General features: G+C 48.1%; 1 protein-coding gene across 3 annotated transcripts in view; it reads left to right on the top strand.

Moving 5' to 3' along the window:
* Positions 1 to 20870, top strand: part of FGFRL1 (fibroblast growth factor receptor like 1) — a 225496-nt gene that overhangs the window by 117752 nt on the left and 86874 nt on the right. For all 3 annotated transcript variants that reach the window (XM_029046554.2, XM_029046556.2, XM_029046555.2), the window contains exon 3: positions 1116 to 1388. In XM_029046554.2, coding sequence (XP_028902387.1) covers positions 1116 to 1388 — 273 coding nt within the window. The remainder of the gene's footprint in view (positions 1 to 1115; positions 1389 to 20870) is intronic.

The raw sequence follows: 20870 nt of genomic DNA, 5'->3' as shown, positions 1-20870 counted from the left end.
TAGGCCAGGGGGCACGAGAACATTTGCAAACAAATCCTGAATGATTGCTTTGGGAAGGGTTTGCCCGGCATGGAATTGTGGGGAGGAAGGAGAGGGAGGCAGGGAGGGATGGATGTGCTGTTCGTATGTAAGAAGAGCCTGCACCATTTAGTGAAGAAATTGCCATCTTGCAAATTGTATGTATCTTGGAATTGACCTGATTTATTCCTGCAATTTCCCTACTGATAGTATCCCTGCGATGGGGAACAGAGAAATTAGATCTACACATAAAGGCACAAAAGCCTTAGGGACTCCCTGCTTTAAAGACGAATGTTGTTAGGTATTTTCACTTCGGAGATGAGAACCAGCATTCCTGGAGAATATGGAGTTGCTTTCTTCTGAGGAGTAAAGTGAAAATAGGGAGGGAGTGGATGTGCCAGGCTCTGCACTAAGCGCTGGGGTAGATGCCAGATAAACGGGTTGGACCCAGTCCCTCTCCCATATAGAGCTCACGGTCTTAATCCCCATTTTAGGTATGAGGAAACTGTGGCCCAGAGAAGTTGAGTCACTTGCCCAGGGTCACACAGCAGACAAATTACAGAACTTGGATTAGAACCCAGGTCCTCTGACTCCCGGAGAGGTGAATGGATATATGAAATGAATGGATGGAGTGGATGGATAAGAGAGGAGGGGGTAGCAGAAGAAGCCCCACAGCTCAATCCATCACTCGGTATTCATTGAGTATTCATTGAGTGCTTAGTGGATGCATGGTATGTATGAAGTGCTCAGGGAAATATTATTGAGTTAACAGGCGGGGTCTCTGCCCTCAGGTGGCTTTGTGGTCTTGTGGCCCATTAAAATTAATAATGATAATAATAATGGTATCTGTTAAACGATTACTATGTGCCAAGCGCCGGGCTAAGCACTGGGGTAGATACAAGGTGATCGGGTTGTCCCGCACAGGGCTCACAGTCTTAATCCTCATTTTACAGATGAGGTAACCGAGAAGTTAAGTGGCTTGCCCAAAGTCACGCAGCAGACAAGTGGCAGAGCTGGGATAAGAACCCGCGCTCTGTGACTCCCAAGCCCGTGCTCTTTCCACTAAGACGCCGTTCTGTTCTTCTTTACCTCTCCAGGCCCCCCAAGAATCTCAGATAAGGTGATCCACCGGCAGTCGGTGAGGCTGGGGAGAACCATTAAGCTGCTGTGCCCCGTGGAGGGGGACCCCCCACCCCTGACCATGTGGATGAAGGACGGCAGGACGATCCACAGCGGTTGGACCAGGTTCCGTGTCCTGCAGCAGGGCCTGAAGATCAAGGAGGTGGAGAGCGAGGACGCGGGTACTTACATCTGCAAAGCCACCAATGGCTTCGGCAGCGCCAACGTGAACTACACCCTGATCGTGATCGGTGAGTGGTCCGGCCTCCACCGGGAGCTGGGGGGGGGAAGTCCACCTGGGGACCTCTGCTCCTCCCCTGACTGTTGCTTTCAAGGGTCCTCAGTGGGAAGCAGTGGTGGTTTGTACTGGAAGCAATCTGGGAGCCAGCAAACCCAAGGGGAGGTTGTAAATGCGGCAGATCACCTCAGAGACATCGTGGAAGGGAGGGTGTCGAATGCAGCTCCAGAGATCTCTTTGGAGTAGTTGGAGACGTTCCAGGCGTGATGGATCACGTCTGGGCATCTGACCTCGTGTGGAAGCCGGGGACCGGGGTTATGGACTCAGCAGTGACCCTTTCCCCCCCAGGAGGAAGTCGTGACCCTCAGGCCCGGGGTTCAGCTATGGCCTTGGGAGGGGCCCATGATTCGAGAAGAATAATTCTAGCCAAGAGGTTTGACCTGGAAGTTGCTCACCCAGAGGGACGTCCGGTTGGGTCATCATAGAGGGGTCAGTTCATCTTCCCCAGAATGACTTGTCCTGGACCTAAGACCAGGCTGAGAGACCCATACCAGTTTGGAGAGGGTGCGGTTCTCCTTCCTCACCTCCTTCCCGACTCCCACCCCTCTGCCACTGAATTCTCCCACCCCTCCTGGTGGTCCGGTGGTAGGTGGGATGAGGCGGCTAACTCTCGGGGACCGGGGAGGTCTCAGAGGATCGATTGTTGTCGGTTAGGGGACACAAAACCTCTCAGGAAGCAAGGGAAGTCAGTGGCTCTCAGAGTTAGCTAAAGAAATGTAGAACCAAAGTGGCACAAGTGAGTGATTCTCAGGAACAGGAGGGCACTGAAGAGGATAGGTGACCAAGGAGGACAGCTCTGTCATCGTGCCCAGCATCAGGGAGAGTTTCCACACCCCCCATGCTCTTGAACCTGTACCCCTTAAGCACTTTGATTTTCTCCCCATCCCCACGGCACTCGTGTCCATTTCCATCTGTAATTCATTTCAATGTCTGCTTCCCCTGCTAGATTATAAGGTCCCGGTGGCCAAGGAGCGTGTCTACCACGTCAGTTGTATTGACCTCTCCCAAATGCTTAGTACACTGCTCTGCACACAGTAAGTGCTCAGTAAATACCCCTGATTGATTAGACCGTAGACTAGACGGCTAGATTAGACTGCTAGACTCAAAGCTTGTTATGGGCAGGGAACGTGTCTGTCAATCAGTCAGTAATGCCAACATTATTATTATATTTATTGAACGCTTACTGTGTGCGGAGCACTGTACTATGTGCTTGGGAGAGAACAGTATAGCAGTATACTGTTATAAATGTATATATGTAGCAATATAGCAATATAATATACAATACAGAGAAGCAGCGTGGCTCAGTGGAAAGAGCCCGGACTTGGAGTCAGAGGTCATGGGTTCGAATCCCGGCTGTGCCACTTGTCAGCTGGGTGACTGTGGGCAAGTCACTTCACTTCTCTGTGCCTCAGTGACCTCATCTGTAAAATGGGGATTGACTGTGAGCCTCACATGGGACGACCTGATTACCCTGTATCTACCCCAGCGCTTAGAACAGTGCTCTGCACATAGTAAGTGCTTAACAAATACCAACATTAATATTATTAGTATTATAACAGACATATTCCTCGCCCACAGTGAGCTTACAGTCTAGAGGGGGAGACAGACATTACTATAAATAAATAAATCACAGATATGTACATAAGGGCTAGGGGGCTGGGAGGGGTGATGAATAAAAGGAGCAAGTCAGGGCGCCATGAAGGGAGTTGAAGAAAAGGAAAAGAGGACTTGGGGAAGATCATTTGGAGATGTGCCTTCAGGAAGGCTTTGAAGGAGAGGAGAGTCATTGTCTTTTGGATATGAAGAAGGAGGGAGTTGCAGGCCAGAGGCAAGATGTGAGCAAGAGGTCGGCAGTGAGATAGATGAAACTGAGGTACAGTGAGAAGGTTAGCAACAGAGGAACAAAACGTGCTGGCTGGGTTGTAGTAGGACAGTAGCGAGGTGAGTTAGGAGGGAGCGAGGTGATTGATTTCGTGCTTTAAGGACGATGGTGAGGAGTTTCTGTTTGATGCGAGCTTTAAGGACGATGGTGAGGAGTTTCTGTTTGATGCGAAGGTGAATGGGCAACCACTGGAATTTCTTGAGGAGTGGGGAAACGTGGCCCAAACGTCTGCCCACTCTATCGTTTTGTACTCCTCCAAGCACTTAGTACAGGGCTCTATACACAGCAAACTCCGGATAAATGCCACTGATAGACTGGGGGATACAGGTAGGGATGATGGAACCCGGAGGAACCAGGTGGTCCCGAGTGTTGGGCTGGGGTCCGGGATGGTCAGCCTGGAAGGGGGAGCTGAGAACTGAGAGAACGAAAGGGAGGTTTAGCGGGGAGAGAAGGGAGCTGCCCTTCCTCGGTGGGGTCAGGAGGAACGGGAGGAAGTAAGCTGGTTGTGGGCAGGGAATGTGTCTTTTATAGCGTTCTATTGAATTCTCCCAAGCTCTTAGTACAGCTCTCTGCACCCAGTAAGGGCTCACTAAGTATGATTGACTGACTGATTGTTGGCCTTCCTCTTGCCCCATCCCGGTTCTCCGGCACGGGCCTGGGAGTCAGAAGGTCATGGGTTCTAATTCTGGCTCCACCACTTGTCTGCTTTGTGACCTTGGGCTAGGCACTTCACTTTGTGCTTCAGTTATGTCATCTGTAAAATGGGGATTGAGACTGTGAGCCCCACATGGGACAGGGATAGTGTCCAACTCAATTTACCCATATCCACTCCAATGCCTGACACATTATTGCTCTTATTCTTATTCTGGGTTCCGGTCCTTCAGGAGCACTAAAATTGCTAACAGACAGTCTAATGTGCCTTCCTGAAGAGGGGCCGGAGCAGAAGGCTGGGCACATTCTCCCACTGCTTCTCCTCTCAGTGCATCCCCGGAGAGGGGCCACAAGGCACCGCGAAGCAGAGGCAGCACAGCCTAGTGGATAGAGCATGGGCTGGGGGGTCAGAAGGATCTGGACTCTAATCCCGGCTCTGCCACTTGTCTGCTGGGTGACCTTGGGCAACTCACATCACTTCTCTCTGCCTCAGGTCCCTCATCGGTAAAATAGGAGTAAAGACTGTGAGCCCCACATAGGACATGGACTGTGTCCAACTCGATTAGCTTGTATCTGCCCCAGTACTTAATACAGTGCCTGGCACATAGTAAAAGGTTAACAAATACCATTTAAAAAAAAAGCCCTTGCAAAATCACATCCACCCATGTGACAGAAAGATCTGTGCTGGACAGGAGCAGAGCGGACTGTGTCAAAATAACAGAGATCCATAAGGGCAGGGGTCGTTGTCTACTTTCACTCTCCTGTACTCTCCTGAGCTCTTAGTAAAGTGCTCCGCACACAGCGAGGGCTCCAAAAATCAATCCAGCGATTAATTGAAGGGGGTGCACCACACAGGCCTGGTCAAGTTTGGCCTCAGGTGGGAGAGTTGGATTCGGCCTCCACAGGATCCTGGGCTGGAAAGTCGGAAACCCGGGGCAACCTTCTCTCCCAGAAATGAGCCAAGGGCGCTTCCTGGATTTACTGGTTCAGGAAAGGGTCGATTGGTCTCCTTCCAAGAGCATCACAGAGAAGGAAAAAGGCAGACGGGACTCCGGCTAGACTTTCAGACTGTCGGCGAAGCCTTGGGATTTTCCTCGGGGGCCCCAGGAACACTCACCCTGACAGTCCAGCTGTTGGGGAGGCTGGGCTCTCTCCTCCTCACCCTGGTCTGCCCAGCCACCCCCAGCTGGACAGGCCCTCTTTTGACTCAGGGGATATGCCATTGCCACTTACGGTTGTCACTACAGTGAAGCCAAACACAGCGCTTTCCCTCCGGTCCTCTCCTCTCTTCAAACGAGAGCTGGGAATCGGGAACTCTAGGGACCCTCCGTTGGTATCCACCCCACCCTCCACCCCCTCGGTGGGATGGACTGACCACTTGAGGCTTTGAAGCGCCTGGTAGATACCGTGCCCCTCCCTTGATGGTGTGTGTGTGTAGAGAAGCAGCGTGGCTCAGTGGAAAGAGCACGGGCTTTGGAGTCAGAGGTCGTGGGTTCGAATCCCAGCTCGGCCACCTGTCAGCCGTGTGACTTTGGGCAAATCACTTCACTTCTCGGTGCCTCAGTTCCCTCATCTGTAAAATGGGGATTAAGACTGTGAGCCCCACGTGGGACAACCTGATTCCCCTGTGTCTACCCCAGCACGTAGAACAGTGCTTGGCACATATTAAGCGCTTAACAAATACCAACGTTATTATTATTATCTGTGTGTATATAGATCTTTTCAGCATTGATATGATCTTACCACCAATAGCAGCCTCTTCTATTAAAACCATAATCCCCCCACCCCGTGCACACAAACACACACACACACATTCTCTCTCTCTCTCCCCCTCTCTGAATGGGCATTCAATTGATTAAACAGATCCCAAGAGGCTAGCTAGTAAAGGCCGATAAACAGCCTATGATAAAAATGACCATTTCCTCTCCTCATCAGAACTTAATGGTTTCAGTGGCTTACCGCAACACTGGGGAAGGCAATTAGAGCGCAGACAGATTTACAGACCTGGGAGAGGGCACTCATCTTGAATCAGTGGTAGCATTCTGGCCGCCGATGATGTGTCTTATCCCGGGATTTACTTGTGGACCATCAAAACCCGAGGTTGTAATAGTGGAGGCAGGGAGGGAGGGAGGGCAGGAGGTAAGGAAGGCAAGATTTCTCCATGCGTCTTGGGGAAATCGGAGAAAGCCAAGCTTTGGACCGCAGGGCTGAGGGGGGGTCATTACAAACATCCCTCTTGGGAAGATGCTTGTGGGGACACATGTGAAGCCCAACTCCGTGGTGGAGGGGAGACAGTCGCCCTGCCATAATAATAATGTTGGTATTTGTTAAGCGCTTACTATGTGCAGAGCACTGTTCTAAGCGCTGGGGTAGATACAGGGTCATCAGGTTGTCCCACATGAGGCTCACAGTCTTAATCCCCATTTTACAGATGAGGTAACTGAGGCACAGAGAAATGAAGTGACTTGCCCGCAGTCACCCAGCTGACAAGCGGCAGAGCCGGGATTCAAACCCATGACCTCTGACTCCCAAGCCCGGGCTCTTTTCACTGAGCCACGCTGCTTCTCATAGTAGATACAGCATGGGCCTGGAAGTCAGGTCCCAGGTTCTAATCCCAGCTCTGCCACTTGTCTACTGTGTGTGACCTTGGGCAAGTCACTTCACTTCTCTAGGCATCAGTTCCCTCATCTTTAAAATGGGGATTACATCTGTGAGCCTCCTGTGGGACAGGGACTGTGTCCAACCCGCTTTGCTTGTATCCACCCCAGCGCTTAGTACAGTTCCTGGCACATAGTAAGTGCTTAACAAATACCCTAATTGTATTTTTTATTTTAATCCCAGCTCTGTCATTCAGCTGCTGTGAGGCCTAGGGTAAGTCACTTAACTTCCCTCTATCTCAGGGTCCTCCTCTGTAAAATGAGGGATTAAATACCCATTCTCCCTCCCCCTTTCTCCTCCCTTCTGTTTCCTGGTACTCTCTCAAGTTCAGTGCTCTGCACATAGTAGGAGCTCAGTAAATACCAATGATGGATTGATTCTTCTCCTCCTCCTCCTTCCTTCTTCTCCCTTCTTCTCTCATTCCTCCTGCCCTCAATTGGCTCCAAATGGTTGGGAGTGAGTTTCTCCTCTTTCCCTTGCCCTTTCGGGCATTCTTTTAAGGTGAAGACAGTCCACCAAGAGAAGTTCCAAACAAGATCAACATTCAGTTGTAGGAGGAGGCCTTCACTCCAATCTCTCTTCCCCTCTTTCAACCTTCCTTGCCCCGTGGAAGCTCTGTCTTACTCAAATCAGCAGCAGTTAGGGAGAGGTGTAGGAGAATACCACCTCTTTTCCAGAGATAGGGTCACACAGGTCAGGAAGAAAAACTACCCAGGACATCCCATCCCCTTTCAGGGATTCTGTAGAAGGCAGACTCCTCTCCAGAAGCTTCTTCTCAGACCTGCCTGCAGAAACCTGTTTCATTCTGGAATAAACTGCAAAGTGACTGAGGTGTCCAACTGCCCAAAGATCATTTAGCGGTACTCGGACTTTTATCTTTTCCGACCTCCATCGCCTGCCAAGGGAGCTGGGATTTTAGTTTTTTCACAACTTGTTCATGGTCGGCTCTATTTAATGTCAAGCACGTGTGGAAAATTTTATATCCAAAGACTTAGTCGCCTTCTTTTATTTTATGGTTAACATAAGTAGCTCAGAAAACCCATCAAGCATCTGTTTATCCTAGCAAGTTTCAGCCTGGATTTTTAGGCTAGACTATCACGGGCAGAAAAAGTCGAAGGCATAATATGCTGTTTGCCTTTACTGTTCCCCACTGAAGCCATCGATCTGTGTCTCAGGAAACACAGAGGGTCCAAAGCCGAGACCCTGTTTTTGCATAGTCGGTTACCTGCTTCCTTGGAGAAGGGCGACAAGCTGTAATGATAATGAGAATAGTGGTATTTGTAATGCGCTTCCTATGTGCCCAGCTCTGAACTGAACACTGGGGTAGATATAAGATAGATCCCTCATGGGGCTCACAGTCAAAGTAAGAGGGAGAACAGGTATTGAATCCCCATTTTGCAGATGAGGGAACTGAGGCACAGAGAAATTAAGTGATTTGCCCGAGGTCACACAGCAGGTACATGATGGAGCTGGGAGTAGAAGCCAGGCTCCTTGACTCCCAGGCCCGTGCTGTTTCCGCTAATCCACACTGCTTCCCCAGTATTTTTGTAGACTGAAGTGAAGGGTACTTGATTCTCTCTGCTCCCCCTATAAATGCCTACCAAGGACCATTAGTACTAGAGATGAGGATAAACAATGAGCCAATGCAATTAAATAAAAAGCAGGTGGGGGCAGTTTCGAGCTCCTGAAAAAGCATTTAGCATTTAATAAATGTAGCTGTCAACTTGAGATGTAGCCTTACAGACCACTTGGAGAAATCTTCTTGAAATTTTTGTGTCCCAGTGTCGGTGGGATCAGTACCTTAAGCGTGAAAGGGACTCTTATGACAGTGAATGTTTATATTTTCTATTCCTTCCATCCTTATTTGTGATGTTTGACCACAGTGACTTGGATTCAAATAGATAAAATGCCTGGGAACTCAGAATTGTTAGTCATATAGATTGCAGTAATATAGGTTTCCAGTTTCATCCTCATTTCACCAAAGAAGATGAATGGAATCAAGTATGTTTGGGGAAGATTGTGCATTATCTTGCGACCTCAGTGATAAATATTAAGCTTGGGGAGAAAGATGAAAATCAACTTTTCTTAGCTAGAGGTAGGAGTCCCGACATCCTGGTAATAACAGAGAATTTTCTTTTAACTGAAATTAATGCTTTATAACAATTTCTCTTTCAACCTATATGCACTGCTATATTTCTTCATGACCACCAGATATGATTCACTAGCAAGATCCTTTCTTAACGACTTGAGTGTTTTCATTAACGTATTAAGAGCGTGTTGTGTTGAGAGAGTGTGTGTTGAGAGCGAAGCATAGGGACTAGTAATAGTAGGAGGAGGAAGAAGAGGAGGGGGAGGAGGGTGTGGAGCAGGAGGAGGAGGGAGAGGAGGAGGAGGAGAAAGAACAGCAGAAGGAGGAAGAGGAGAAGGAGGAGGAGGAGCAAGGGGAAGAGGAGGGGAAGGAGAAAGGAAGAGTAGTATAGTGCTCTGCACATAGTAAGCGCTCAATAAATACTATTGAATGGATGAAGGAGGAGGAGGCAGAGGAGGAGGAATAGACTGGGCAGAGGGCAATAGTGGTTCTAGTAATAGTTAGCAGTAGTATCCCTATCATTTAATAAGCACTGACTGTGTGCAGAGTCCTGTATTAAGCTCTGGGAAAGATTACACAGCTAGGGATTAGGCACAGTCATATATATTCTGCCTTGCACACATTTATATGCAGTGGGACACCTTCATAGACCTTGAAAGACCTGGGTCTCGGGTCAAATTTAACACTGTTGCAAGGGCAGCCTTCTGAATCATTGGATTGTCATTTATGATAAACATATGTAGGAACTTATTAATAAATAGGAACCATATGGTGGGTTATGGGATACACTTCTACAGCTTAGAATAAAGTCATTTCTCCTCCAAGTGCTACTCTGGGGTAAATTGCCCACCCGCCCCATCAACATCTGTGAGAACTGCACATCGATGCCAATTAGAGTTGTCAAGGACTGCTAGAGGAAACATGCCTAAGGAACATCTCTGGGCCTCAGTTATCTCGTCTGTAAATGGGGATTAAGACTGGGAGTCCCATGAGGAACAGGGACTGTATCTGACCCCACTACTTTGTATCTACCCCGGTGCTTAGAACAGTGCTTGGCACATAGTAAGCTCTTAACAAATACCACAATTATTAGTATTGTGAATACATTAGACTAATATGGGAAACTCCCCTTCTTGACTGTAAGCTCCCTTGTTCATTCATTCAGTCGTATTTACGGAGCACTTACTGTGAGCAGAGCACTGTACTAAGTGCCATGGAGAGAACCATGGCTTAGTGGAAAGAGAGTACGGGCTTGGGAGTCGGAGGTCGTGGGTTCTAATCTCGGCTCCACCACTTATCAGCTGTGTGACTTTGGGCAAGTCACTTCAATTCTCTGTGCCTCGGTTACCTCATCTGTAAAATGGGGATTAAGTCCGTGAGCCCCGTGAGGGACAACCTGATTACCTCGTATCTACCCAAGTGCTTAGAACAGTGCTTGGCACGTAGTAAGTGCTTAAAAAACACTACAATTATTATTATTGTGATTACATTAGACTGTAAGCTTCTTGAATGTAAGCTCCTTGTTCATTCATTCAGTCGTATTTATGGAGCACTTACTGTGAGCGGAGCACTGAACTCAGTGCTTGGGGGAGTACCGTGGCTACCCAAATACAATCAATATTATTACAATCCAGCAATAAAAAGACACATTCCCTGCCCACAGTGATTCTACAGTGTAGAGGGAGCTTGTGGGCAGGGATCAAGTCCACTTTCCCCGAAAGGCTAATGGTGAGAAACAAGAGCCATTTATGGTGGTGTTTCATATTGAAATAGGAGAGCAGCAAGATGAAGATGTAGAAATGAATAACCTCGTGCAGTCAGTTCAAGCCAATTGGACTCCAAAAGGCTGGACGGGGCTGAGTCACTGCCCTGCTTCTCTCTCCTGATTGTTCCATCAGGTGGATTTCGCCGCTGCTGCTCAAACACCTCCTTCTCCAGCCCTTCCCCTGTATGCCCCTTCCATTGCCTCCTCTCTCCGGAACTTTCCGGAAAGAAGGGATTCTACTGATTAAAGCAGCATGATCCTAGCGGAAAGAGCACGGGCCCGGGAGTCAGAGGACCTGCGCTCTGCCACTTGCCTGGTGCGTGACCTAGGGCAGGTCACTTCACTCCTCTGGGCCTCAGTTTCCTTATCTGTAAATCAGGGACTCCATACCTGTTCTCCCTTCTGCCAAGACTGTGAGGTCTATGTGGGACAGGGACAGGGACAGTGCCCGCCCTGATTATCTCGATTCAACCCCAGCACTTAGTCCAGTTCCAAGGCCCATAGTGAACACTTGACAAATAGTCATTCAATCGTATTTCATTCGATCATGTTTATTGAGCGCTTACTGTGAGCAGAGCACTGTACTGAGCACTTGGGAAAGTACAGTCCAGCAGACAGATACAGTAAACAGACATGTTCCCTGCCTACAACGAGCTTACCACAATTATTATAATTAATAATAAGAAGCGGCATGGCCTAGCGGCTAGAGCGTGGGCCTGAGAGTCAGAAGGTCTTGGATTCGAATCCCAGCTCTGCCGCTTGTCTGCTCTGTGATCCTGGGCAAGTCGCTTCACTTCTCTGTGCCTCAGTTACCTCATCTGTAAAATGGGGACTGAGACTGTGAGCCCCACATGGGACACAGAGACTGCTTATATCCACCCCAGCTCTTAGTACAGTGCCTGACACATAGTAAGTGCTTAACAAATACCATCATTATAATTATTATAATTATTATTCATTATTATCATTACTACAGGGCAAAGATGAGCCTTCAAAAAATGGCCCAAACTGAAAGCCCTCCCACCATTTCCACTGGGTGGGAAGTGGGGAGAGGCAGAAGCGACAGGAAAGCCTGCAGTTTGCTCCCATTTATCTCTAGTCCTCCCAAGTCCAAGCCGTGGCATAAGTGCCCGATAACACAATACTTTGCCTATGTGCTTCCTGCCGCCCCCCCCCCCCAATTTTTTACGAGGGCTTTGTAATGTTTTATTAGTTTCATTTGATCTTGTAACATGCTTTGCACTCGGCCTATCAATACATCATGTGGAGGCCAACAAAAGGCCCCACTGTTTTGAGAAGCAGGAACCTAGAAGCCAAGTTTGGAAGGTGACAACACCTGTTCACAATTTAAAGGAAATGAAAAGATTTTTTTTTCCATGGATTTAAGCATGAAATTCATACATATATGTATATAGAATCCCCCTCCACACCCCGCCTTCTCCGGAGACGTCTGAAAACCATCATCGCAGCCAGGATAAACTCAAGGCCTGCAGGAAATATGGAGACATTCAGGCCACAATCCTTTGCAGATGCGAGGGAGTGCGGATTTCAGAGAGCGGTTCCCTCCGTTGGGATTCTCGTTTCGGAATGAAAGCCGTCCACCACATCAACCCCGCCCGGCGTTCAAAGCGGTTTGGATCAGGCCCGTTTAGAGCTGGCCTTCTGTGAACACATATTTAATAGAATTCGTCCCTTTCCTGACACTCCAAGGTGGCACACCTTCGACCCGAGACATTTATGGCTTGTTTGTTTTAGGAGAGATCCCTTTATGGGAAGCCTTTTTTTTAAGACAAGGTTGTTCCCAGATGGAATCTGGAGAAGATTCCCTCTTGCTAATTAGGCCTCACTTTCATCCTGTGTACCTGATAAAGCCAGTAATATGGTAAGTAATTGGGATCGTTAGGGAGACTTCCTCCCCATTAACGTCTCTTAAATAGGAAGGGGCAGTGAGATATTTGCAAGTGGCAAATGTTACATAATGAAGAAAATGCCGGCTACTAGCATCCTAAGAGGATGTTAAAATGTAGAGGATGTTAAATGTGGTACCCATTTTCCCGAAGAAGTAGATTCTATAAATGAAGGTGCTCTCAGAGGCACTGCCCAATCGATTAATCAATCAGTGTGTCTACTGTGGGTAGAGCACTGTACTAAATGCTTGGGAGAGCATGAGTCAGACATGATCCTCGTCCACAGTGAGCTTGCCATCTAGCAGAGGACAGATGATAAAATAAATTACAGATAGGACCAGCGGCAGAGTGAAAGGATAGCTCCAGAATCCAGTCCCCCCAATCTGTCAATGAAAAAGCATATTGTCCAAGGAAAGTGGGCAGTTGCTGTGGGAGTCGATTTTTTCATCTCTATTCAATCAATTAATCCATCAACCAATCAATGGTATCTATTAAGCGCTTACTGTGTGCAGACACTGCCCTCGAGTCTTGGGAAAGCTCACTACGCTAGACTTGGTAGACATAATCCTTGCCTGCAAGGAGCTTCCAGTCTGTTCTGCTTTCTCATCTTTCCTATGATCCTTTTGGGATGTAGGTGTTCGAAGCACAACATTTTTGAGTTCCCACTAAGGGAAAGAGCAAAATATGTACTTTTCCTTTCCCTGGAAGAGTTTAGCTGTGCTCTGTTGCTTCTTGTGGGCCTCATGGCAACTCAGATTCTTCTCAGAAGCTCAAGCCGTGTACATGAAATATTTCTGGCAATAAATCTGGGGGCGAGGGCAAGAAAAGACACATTAACCCTGGGAGCACCGAAATCTACCTTCCTTTTAAAAGCTACTCATTTAAAGACATTAAGGACACACCCATCCATCGGCAGGTGAGAATTTGAGGAGAGGTCATTTTCTGCGGAGCCCCTGGCCTTCTGATTGGGCACAGTCTTTCGATTCTGCGCGGAGAATGCCTCCCCCACCACCCCGGCGACGATGACAGATTTATGTATTTTCACACCCAGAGGCTGCTGTATCTGGGAAGCTCAGCCAGATTCCAGTGGGGCTGTGGACGCAGTCGATTTTTCTGGTGTGAGAGGCAGGTCCCCGAGGGGGCGACCCTCCCCCGGAGCCCACGTTGAAGTGGCTACGGCCCCTGTGGCCACCGTGAGCCCCATCTTGGAGCTGTCCTCTCTCCTCTAAGACCGCGGGATCTGGGGTCTCTCTGCTATTCCAAGCAGCAGGACAAGGGAAATCTAAATCTCCAGCAGCCGGAGAGAGCGATGGCCTTGATTTCACAGGGGGGTGAGTTATTATTCTGGTATTTGTTAAACGCTTACTATGTATTATTCTACCTACTATTCTAAGCGCTGGGGTAGAATCAAGCGAATGGGGTCGGACACAGTCCCTGTACCATAGGGGGCTCAGTCTAAGTCGGAGGAGGAACGGGTATTTAATCCTCATTTTAGAGAGGAGGAAACTGAGGTCCAGAGAAGTGAAGTGACTTCCCCTAGGTGACACAGCCATCAAGTGGCGGAGCTGGGATTAGAACCCAGGCCTGCTGACTCCCACTGCTCCATCCATTAAGCCATGCTGCTTCTCTGAAGTGCCATGCTGGGGCACTAGATGAAACAAACCCTTGGGAGAAGCCACAGAAAGGCAAGGCACAGTCCCTGTCCACTAGAAGCTTCGACTCGAGTGAGAGCCTCAGAAATTCGAGACCGGATGGGAACGATGGCGCGTGACGATAGTAATGATGATGATGATGACGACCGTGACAGTGTTGATGATAATGGCATCTCCTCCGAAGTTTCCTGATGTGTGATGAATGAGTGGTGCTGGGGCAAGATGAGCGTGAAGGAAATGAGGAAGCGGAGGCCAAGACTGCTGTTCCAGAAGGAATAGCTCAGCAGCTTCTGACTTCAGAAAGGGAATGGTGTAAGACCTTGGTGGGGAGGAACTGCTAGGGAATGCACCACCTTAGTAGGAGAAGGCTGCTTCTCGCTTTACCAAAGTTGGCCTGAAGAGATGGATATTTTGTGCGTGGTTGAGAGGGAGAAAGATAGAGTTTGGGAAAGACACTCTTTACCCCTCCTTCTCACATGAAAGCATCTCCTGATTCGATTATCACTACTGTTTCAGCTGAAACAAAGGGCACTTTTCATTTTTTTTTTAATTATGGTACTCGATAAGCACTTACTATGTGCCAGGACTCTTGTAAGCACTGGGGTAGATGCAAAGTAATCAGGTTGGACACAGTCCATGTCCCACGTGAGGCTCACGGTCTTAATCCCAATTTTACCACCGAGGTAACTGAGGCCCAGAGAAGTGAAGTGATTTGCCCAAGGTCACAGAGCAGTCAACTGGCAGAGCCGGGATTGGAACTCAGGTCCTTCTGACTCCCAGGCCCGTGTTCTATCCGCTAGGCCATGCTAATTTTCATTTTCTTGAAGACGGTGGAATAGTTGGGTTCCTTTCACAAGGGAGAGTCCCAGCTGCTCCTCCTCGCTCGCCCAAACAGGCCAGGAGGCGAGGGTGGGACAAAGAGGGGAAAAGGGTTGGGGGTGTCTCTTGTGGCACCATAAATTCTGGGCTTGGGACCCCCAAGGGACTCGCCCCTGCCTTGACATGTGAGGCGTGTGAAAGTCACACCCGCTTTACCAGAAGGAAGCGCTCAGCTGCCCCCGCCAGGCCTATGATTTGTGGGTCAGCATGTTTATTTGGATTCCCACTATTTCTTATCTGCCTCCCTGTCTCTAAGCCACAACTCCTGAGGAGGGCTTTGATAAGACTTTGAGGAAAAGGATGGATGGAGGGTGGGTGGGGAAGAAGCAACAGGCAGGTTCTTTCCCCTGCTGGGTTCTGAGAAGTTCTCTGCTCCCAGCTGCCTTTATGGGGGACACCGGCTCTGGCCTTACCTCCCTCGAGACTCTTAACTCTCAATGGGGAGCATGGAGGTCACCACTGTTTTGATAGAGGCGCCGCCATTGTTTCATCTCCTTTCAGAAGGCGACGTCCGGCTTCTGGCCTACATCTGCCAGGCTCCCACGCAGGAAGTTGGGATCAATCAATCAACAGACTGCATTTACTGAGCGCTTACTGTGTGCCAAGCACCGTACTGTGGTCTTGGGAGAGTGCAATGCAACGGAGTTGTTGGCACATAGAAGCGGCGAGGCTTAATGGATAGAGCATGGGCCTGGGAGTTGGAAGGACCTGGGTTCTAATCCCGGCTCCAACAAATGTCTGCTATGTGGCCTTGGGCAAGTCACCTCACTTCTCTGTGCCTCAGTTGCCTCATTTGCTAAAAATGGGGATAAGAATGAGAGTCCCAGTGGGTCAGGGACTGTGTCCAACGTGATTGACTTGTATCTACCCCACCACTCAGAACAACGCTTGGCATATGGTAAGTGCTTAATAAGCACAGTTGTTATTATTATTATTATTATTATTAGTAGTAGTAGTAGTATTACCTTGGAAGGGACAAATCAGGGTCTGGGACTTTGAAGATCACAATCAATCAGCGGTATCTGTCGAGCGCTTGCTGTGTGCAGAGGACTGTACCAAGTGATTGGGAGAGTGCAATGTAGCAGAGTTGGTAGTTCCCTGTCCACTTACATCAGTTTACAGTTGATTTTTCCAGATCATTTTCAGGCTTGGGTGTCAAGGAAAGCACTGGGGAGATGGTCAAAAAGTAAACTCACCTCCAGCAACATTAACTGGGCTCCATCTGGGTTCAGATTTCTGACCTGAGAACTTTGGAACAGCAACCGATCAAGTAGTAGTATTTGTTGAGCCCTTATTTTTTAAAATTGTATTTGTTACACGCTTCCTATGCGCCAGGCACTATACTAAGCTCTGGGACAAAAACAAGATAATCAGATTGGACACGGTCCATGTCCCACATGGGGTTCACCATCTTAATCCCCATTTTACAGATGAAGGAACTGAGACACAGAGAAGCCCAAGGTCGCACAGCAGGTTCGTGAATGGAGCCGGGATTAGAACCCAGGTCCTTATTGTGCACTTGCTGTATGTAGACCACTCTACTGGGTGGTTGGGAGAGTCCAGTAGAGTAGGTAGGCACCATCCCTGCCCTCACGGAGCTGACAATCCGTACTACCAATAAAAGAGGGGGTTCCTGCCCTGAAGAATTTTACAATCTAATATGGAAGACAACACATATAAATTGCCAATGCACAGTTGGATGGAATGGAGGGAGATTTGCACTGAGGGGGCTAGAGATGGGGAGAAACAAATGAGGTACGGTTAGAAGGGTTTTGATTTTTTTCAAGGAGCAATGGAGCATAACAGAAGAGTGAAGTGAGGCAGGAAGCAGACAGATGAGGAGGGAGCCTCGAAGGAGAGGCACATTCGTTATGTCAGAAGAGGCATTCCAAGCAGCCTTTGAAAAAGATGATACTTGCAGCTGCAGGTGGGGTAGACCGAGGAAATCCTCAGTGGATGTGAAAGCAGAGTGGCCTAGGGAAAAGAGCACAGGTCTCTGAGTCAGAGGACCTGGCTTCTAATCCCAGCTCTGCCACGTGTTGGCTTTGTGATCTTGGGCAAGTCACTTTACTGCTCTGTGCCTCAACTTCCTCAACTGTAAAATGGGGCTGAAATACCTGTTTTCCTTCCTACTTAGACTGTGAGCCCTGTGTGAGACGGGGACCGTGTCTGATCTGATTAACTTGTATCTACCCCAGCTCTTAGAATGGTGATCGACACATAGTAAATTCTCAACAAATGCCATGATCGCTACCGATCGATCGTATTTATTTATTACTGTGCAGAGCACCAAACAGAGGAAACAATATAACAGTTGGTAGATGTTTTCCCTGCCCACAATGAGCTTTGTAGTCTAGAGGAAACTTCTTCTCTGGAGAACATTAAAAGACTTTGATATTTCCAACGTAATGTTTATCAGGAATATCAAATTCCTTCTTGCATTGGACTGCGTATGAACATTCATAGATCTTCTCAATCGGGCTATACCTGGGGAGTCCCCCACTGTCAGCGACGTCTTTCTAGACACAGGATTGCTCCCTACTTTATCACACGGGCCTCACTTGGAAAAAACCTCTTGCATATTTTTTTAAAAAAAAGAAATTGTCAAATTGTTAGCGGCATAATCACATTAGATTGAACCAACAGAAAGGAGTCAGCTTGTTGTTTTAGGTTTAATCCTGTCCAGAGGCAGGGGGCTGGATGAAATGACCCTTTGAGGATCTTTTCTGCCCAAGGATTTGGTTCGTCTTTGCCTTTGGGATGGCCGAGCTGTTCTAACTGACACAAACCTCGTGATACTCCTTTCATTCTAGAGAAGCAGTGGCGATCTCTGCCTGCCTCGATTCTCTTTATGCTGGTTGGGAGCTGGGTCTCTTCACAGATCACTGTGGGCTGAAAAAGCAGGGTCTCCATTACAGTTGGGAGTTGAGGTTCAGCCTAGCGCTGCATTGGGGAGAAGGATCCGGTAAGGTCAGGCTCTTTTGCTAGCGGTTAGAGCACGGGCCTGGGAATCCCTGCTCCGTACCTTGTCTGCTGGGTCACCTTGGGCAAGTCACTTCACTTCTCTGGGTCTCAACTGTAAAATGATAATTAGTAATTACAGTTATCATACTTGTTAAGCTCTTACTATGTGCCAAGCACTGTTTTAAGTGCCGGGGTAGATACAAGTTTAGCAGGTTGGACACATTCCCTGTCCCCAGTGGAGCTCACAGTCCAAGTAAGGAGTAGGATTGAATCCCCATTTCACAGATGGGGTAACTGAAGCACAGAGACGGGAAGCGACTTGCCCATGGTCACGTGGCAGCAGACATGTGGAAGAGATGGGATTAGAACCCAGGTCCTCTGATTCTCAGGCCCATGGACTTTCCACGCAACTGCTCTAATGGGGATTAAGACTGTGAGTTCCACACGGATTGCGTCCAAAACTGATTAGCTTGTATCCAGCCCAGCTCTTAGTACGGTGCCTACTTCATACCAAGTGCTTAACAAATACCTTAAAAAAGGAAAAAGTACCCAAGTGCTCAAGTGCCCTCCCCGCTTTCTTTTTTGTGTTTTTTTTTAACCTTCTGGGGCTTGGCCAGAAGGTAGAGTCTCCCCAGTAGCCTCTCAGCTAGCCATCCATCGGGAGTCCATCCACATTCACAGTAAACTCAGAGTTCATCCCAGTCTTCCCAAGACACCACACAGAAGCCCGGAAACGAGCGAGAAACACGTCTTCCAGAGAAATGTGTCTCTTTCCCAATAGACGCTCCTCCTGTCAACTGTCCCCCACCCCCCACCCCAGATTTTTTTTTTTTTACAAGAGATATTAAAACATTTAATATTGAAAGAGCGTCTTCCTACTGGAAGAGAATGGGATTTAGAATGAGTCTGGCAGTTTGATTTACAAACCAGCCTGGGACTCTTCAGGCAGCCTGCACATACCAGAGGGGGACAATTAAAGTCCACATCTGGAATTCATTGGTGGAACAGATCTTAAGTAAACATTAAATGAAGGTCCATTTCCTTAGCGTTGGATTTCCTCTGGCTACCACTCCTCAACTGGTGTCATCCTGTCAGATAGAATTGATGATAGTAACAGAGCGAGATGGGAAAGTAACGAGCCAGGTTTGTTGACTCCGTCTTTCAACAGAAAGAGAAAAAAAAACCCACGGGCATTAAAATTGAGCCTGGCTGCTGCATGTATTTATTTATTGAGTGCTTACTGGGTGCAGAGCGCTGTACTAAGTGCTTGGGAGAGTAATAATAATAATTATGGTATTTGTTAGGCACTTACTAAGTGCCAGGCACTGTACTAGGCACTGGGGTGGGTACAAGCAAATGAGGCTGGACACAGTCTCCGTCCCCCATGGGACTCGCAGTCTCAATCCCCATTTTACAGATGAGGTAAGTGAGGCACAGAGAAGGGAAGTGACTTACCCAAGATCGCACGGCAGACAGGTGTTGTTGGTGGGATTAGAAGCCATGATGATCTGACTCCCAGGCCCGAGCTTGATCCACTATGCCATGGTGCTTCTCATGGAGCAGAGTTGGTAGACCCATTCCCTGCCCACGGTGAACTTACAGTTTAGATGGCTATGGCAGAGACAGATGAAAGCTCGTGTCCGAAGCCTCTCCAGGGGTTGAGTCTAGGTCTGGACACCTGCTGCGGTCGGCGGACTGAGGATTTGCTTTCTTTGCAACTCCAATGGTGTATTTATTGAGCAGCGTGGCCTAGAGGATAAAGAACAACCCTGGGAGTCAGAAAGACCTGGACTCTAACTCAGCCTCTGCCACTCGTCTGCTGGGTGACCTTGGGCAAGTCACTTCACTCTGCACATAGTAAGCCCTCAATAAATACTACTGAATGAATGAATGAATCTGTAAAATAGGGTTGAAGACTGAACCCCATGTGGCAGAGGGACTGTGTCCAACCCGGTTTGCCAGTATCGACCCCATTGCTTAGTACAGTGCCTGGCGCGTAGTAAGTGCTTGACAAATGCCATAATAATAATTACCATTATTATTAAAAAAGTGAGCTTGCTTACTGACATCCTGTCAAGTTAAGCCCTGCAGCCCACGTGGCAGCCTAGACTTTACTTGTCTATGTACTGAACCCTCTTTACAAGCCAGTCCAATGTTCCCTAGTCCCCGGGTACCCCCTAATCTCCAGCTTCCTTTCTGGCCTTGCCCCTCAATTTTTCCAGCTTTTAGCTTTGGAATAGTATCCTCTAACACTGAGAATGATCTGGGCCAAGGGACCAGGTGCTGTTTCGGGGACTGGCAAATAGGCGGAAAAATTTACCAGCCCACACAAAAAAAAATGTATTTGCAGCCTGGCTCTATCCCCGGGGGGATATTCCCGGAGTCAAGTGACTGCTGATTTCTCACTATACTTCCTGCTTGGTCTAAATTGCTATTTTTCCCAGGAGGTGGGCTGAGGAGGGAGGGAGGGCAAGGAGATTTCTAATACTTTAGAATAGTATTATTATTATACTAATAATAATGATAACTGTGGCATTTGTTCACTACCACATGTTCCACCATCTGTACCAGGCACTGTATTAAGCTCTGGGGGAGATACTGTCAAGCCGGGTTGGACACAGTCCTTGTCCCACATGGGGTTCACATCTTAATTCCCATTTTACAGATGAGGTAACTGAAGCACAGAGAAGTTAAAGGACTTGCCCATGTCACACAGCAGACCTTCACTACCAGTGCAGTGCAGACCTCATTCTCCATCAGTCAATGGTATTTATTAAGTGCTTACTCTATGCAAAGCACTGTCGAAGTGCTTGGGAAAGTACAGTACAGCAGTATTAGCAGAGATGTTCCAGGCCCATTATGAGCTTATAGCCCAGAGGGGGATACAGACATTAATATGAATAAAGTAGTTTAGAATATATAATATATAATTCAAAGATATGTACTAAAGTGCTGGGGGCGGTGGTGATGGGGTGAATATCAACTATC

The sequence above is a fragment of the Ornithorhynchus anatinus genome, chromosome 18, assembly GCF_004115215.2.
Source record: "Ornithorhynchus anatinus isolate Pmale09 chromosome 18, mOrnAna1.pri.v4, whole genome shotgun sequence".
Classification (NCBI taxonomy): domain Eukaryota; kingdom Metazoa; phylum Chordata; class Mammalia; order Monotremata; family Ornithorhynchidae; genus Ornithorhynchus; species Ornithorhynchus anatinus.
The sequence above is the reverse complement of the archived record's forward strand: the minus strand, read 5'-3'. Positions and strand labels throughout refer to the sequence as shown.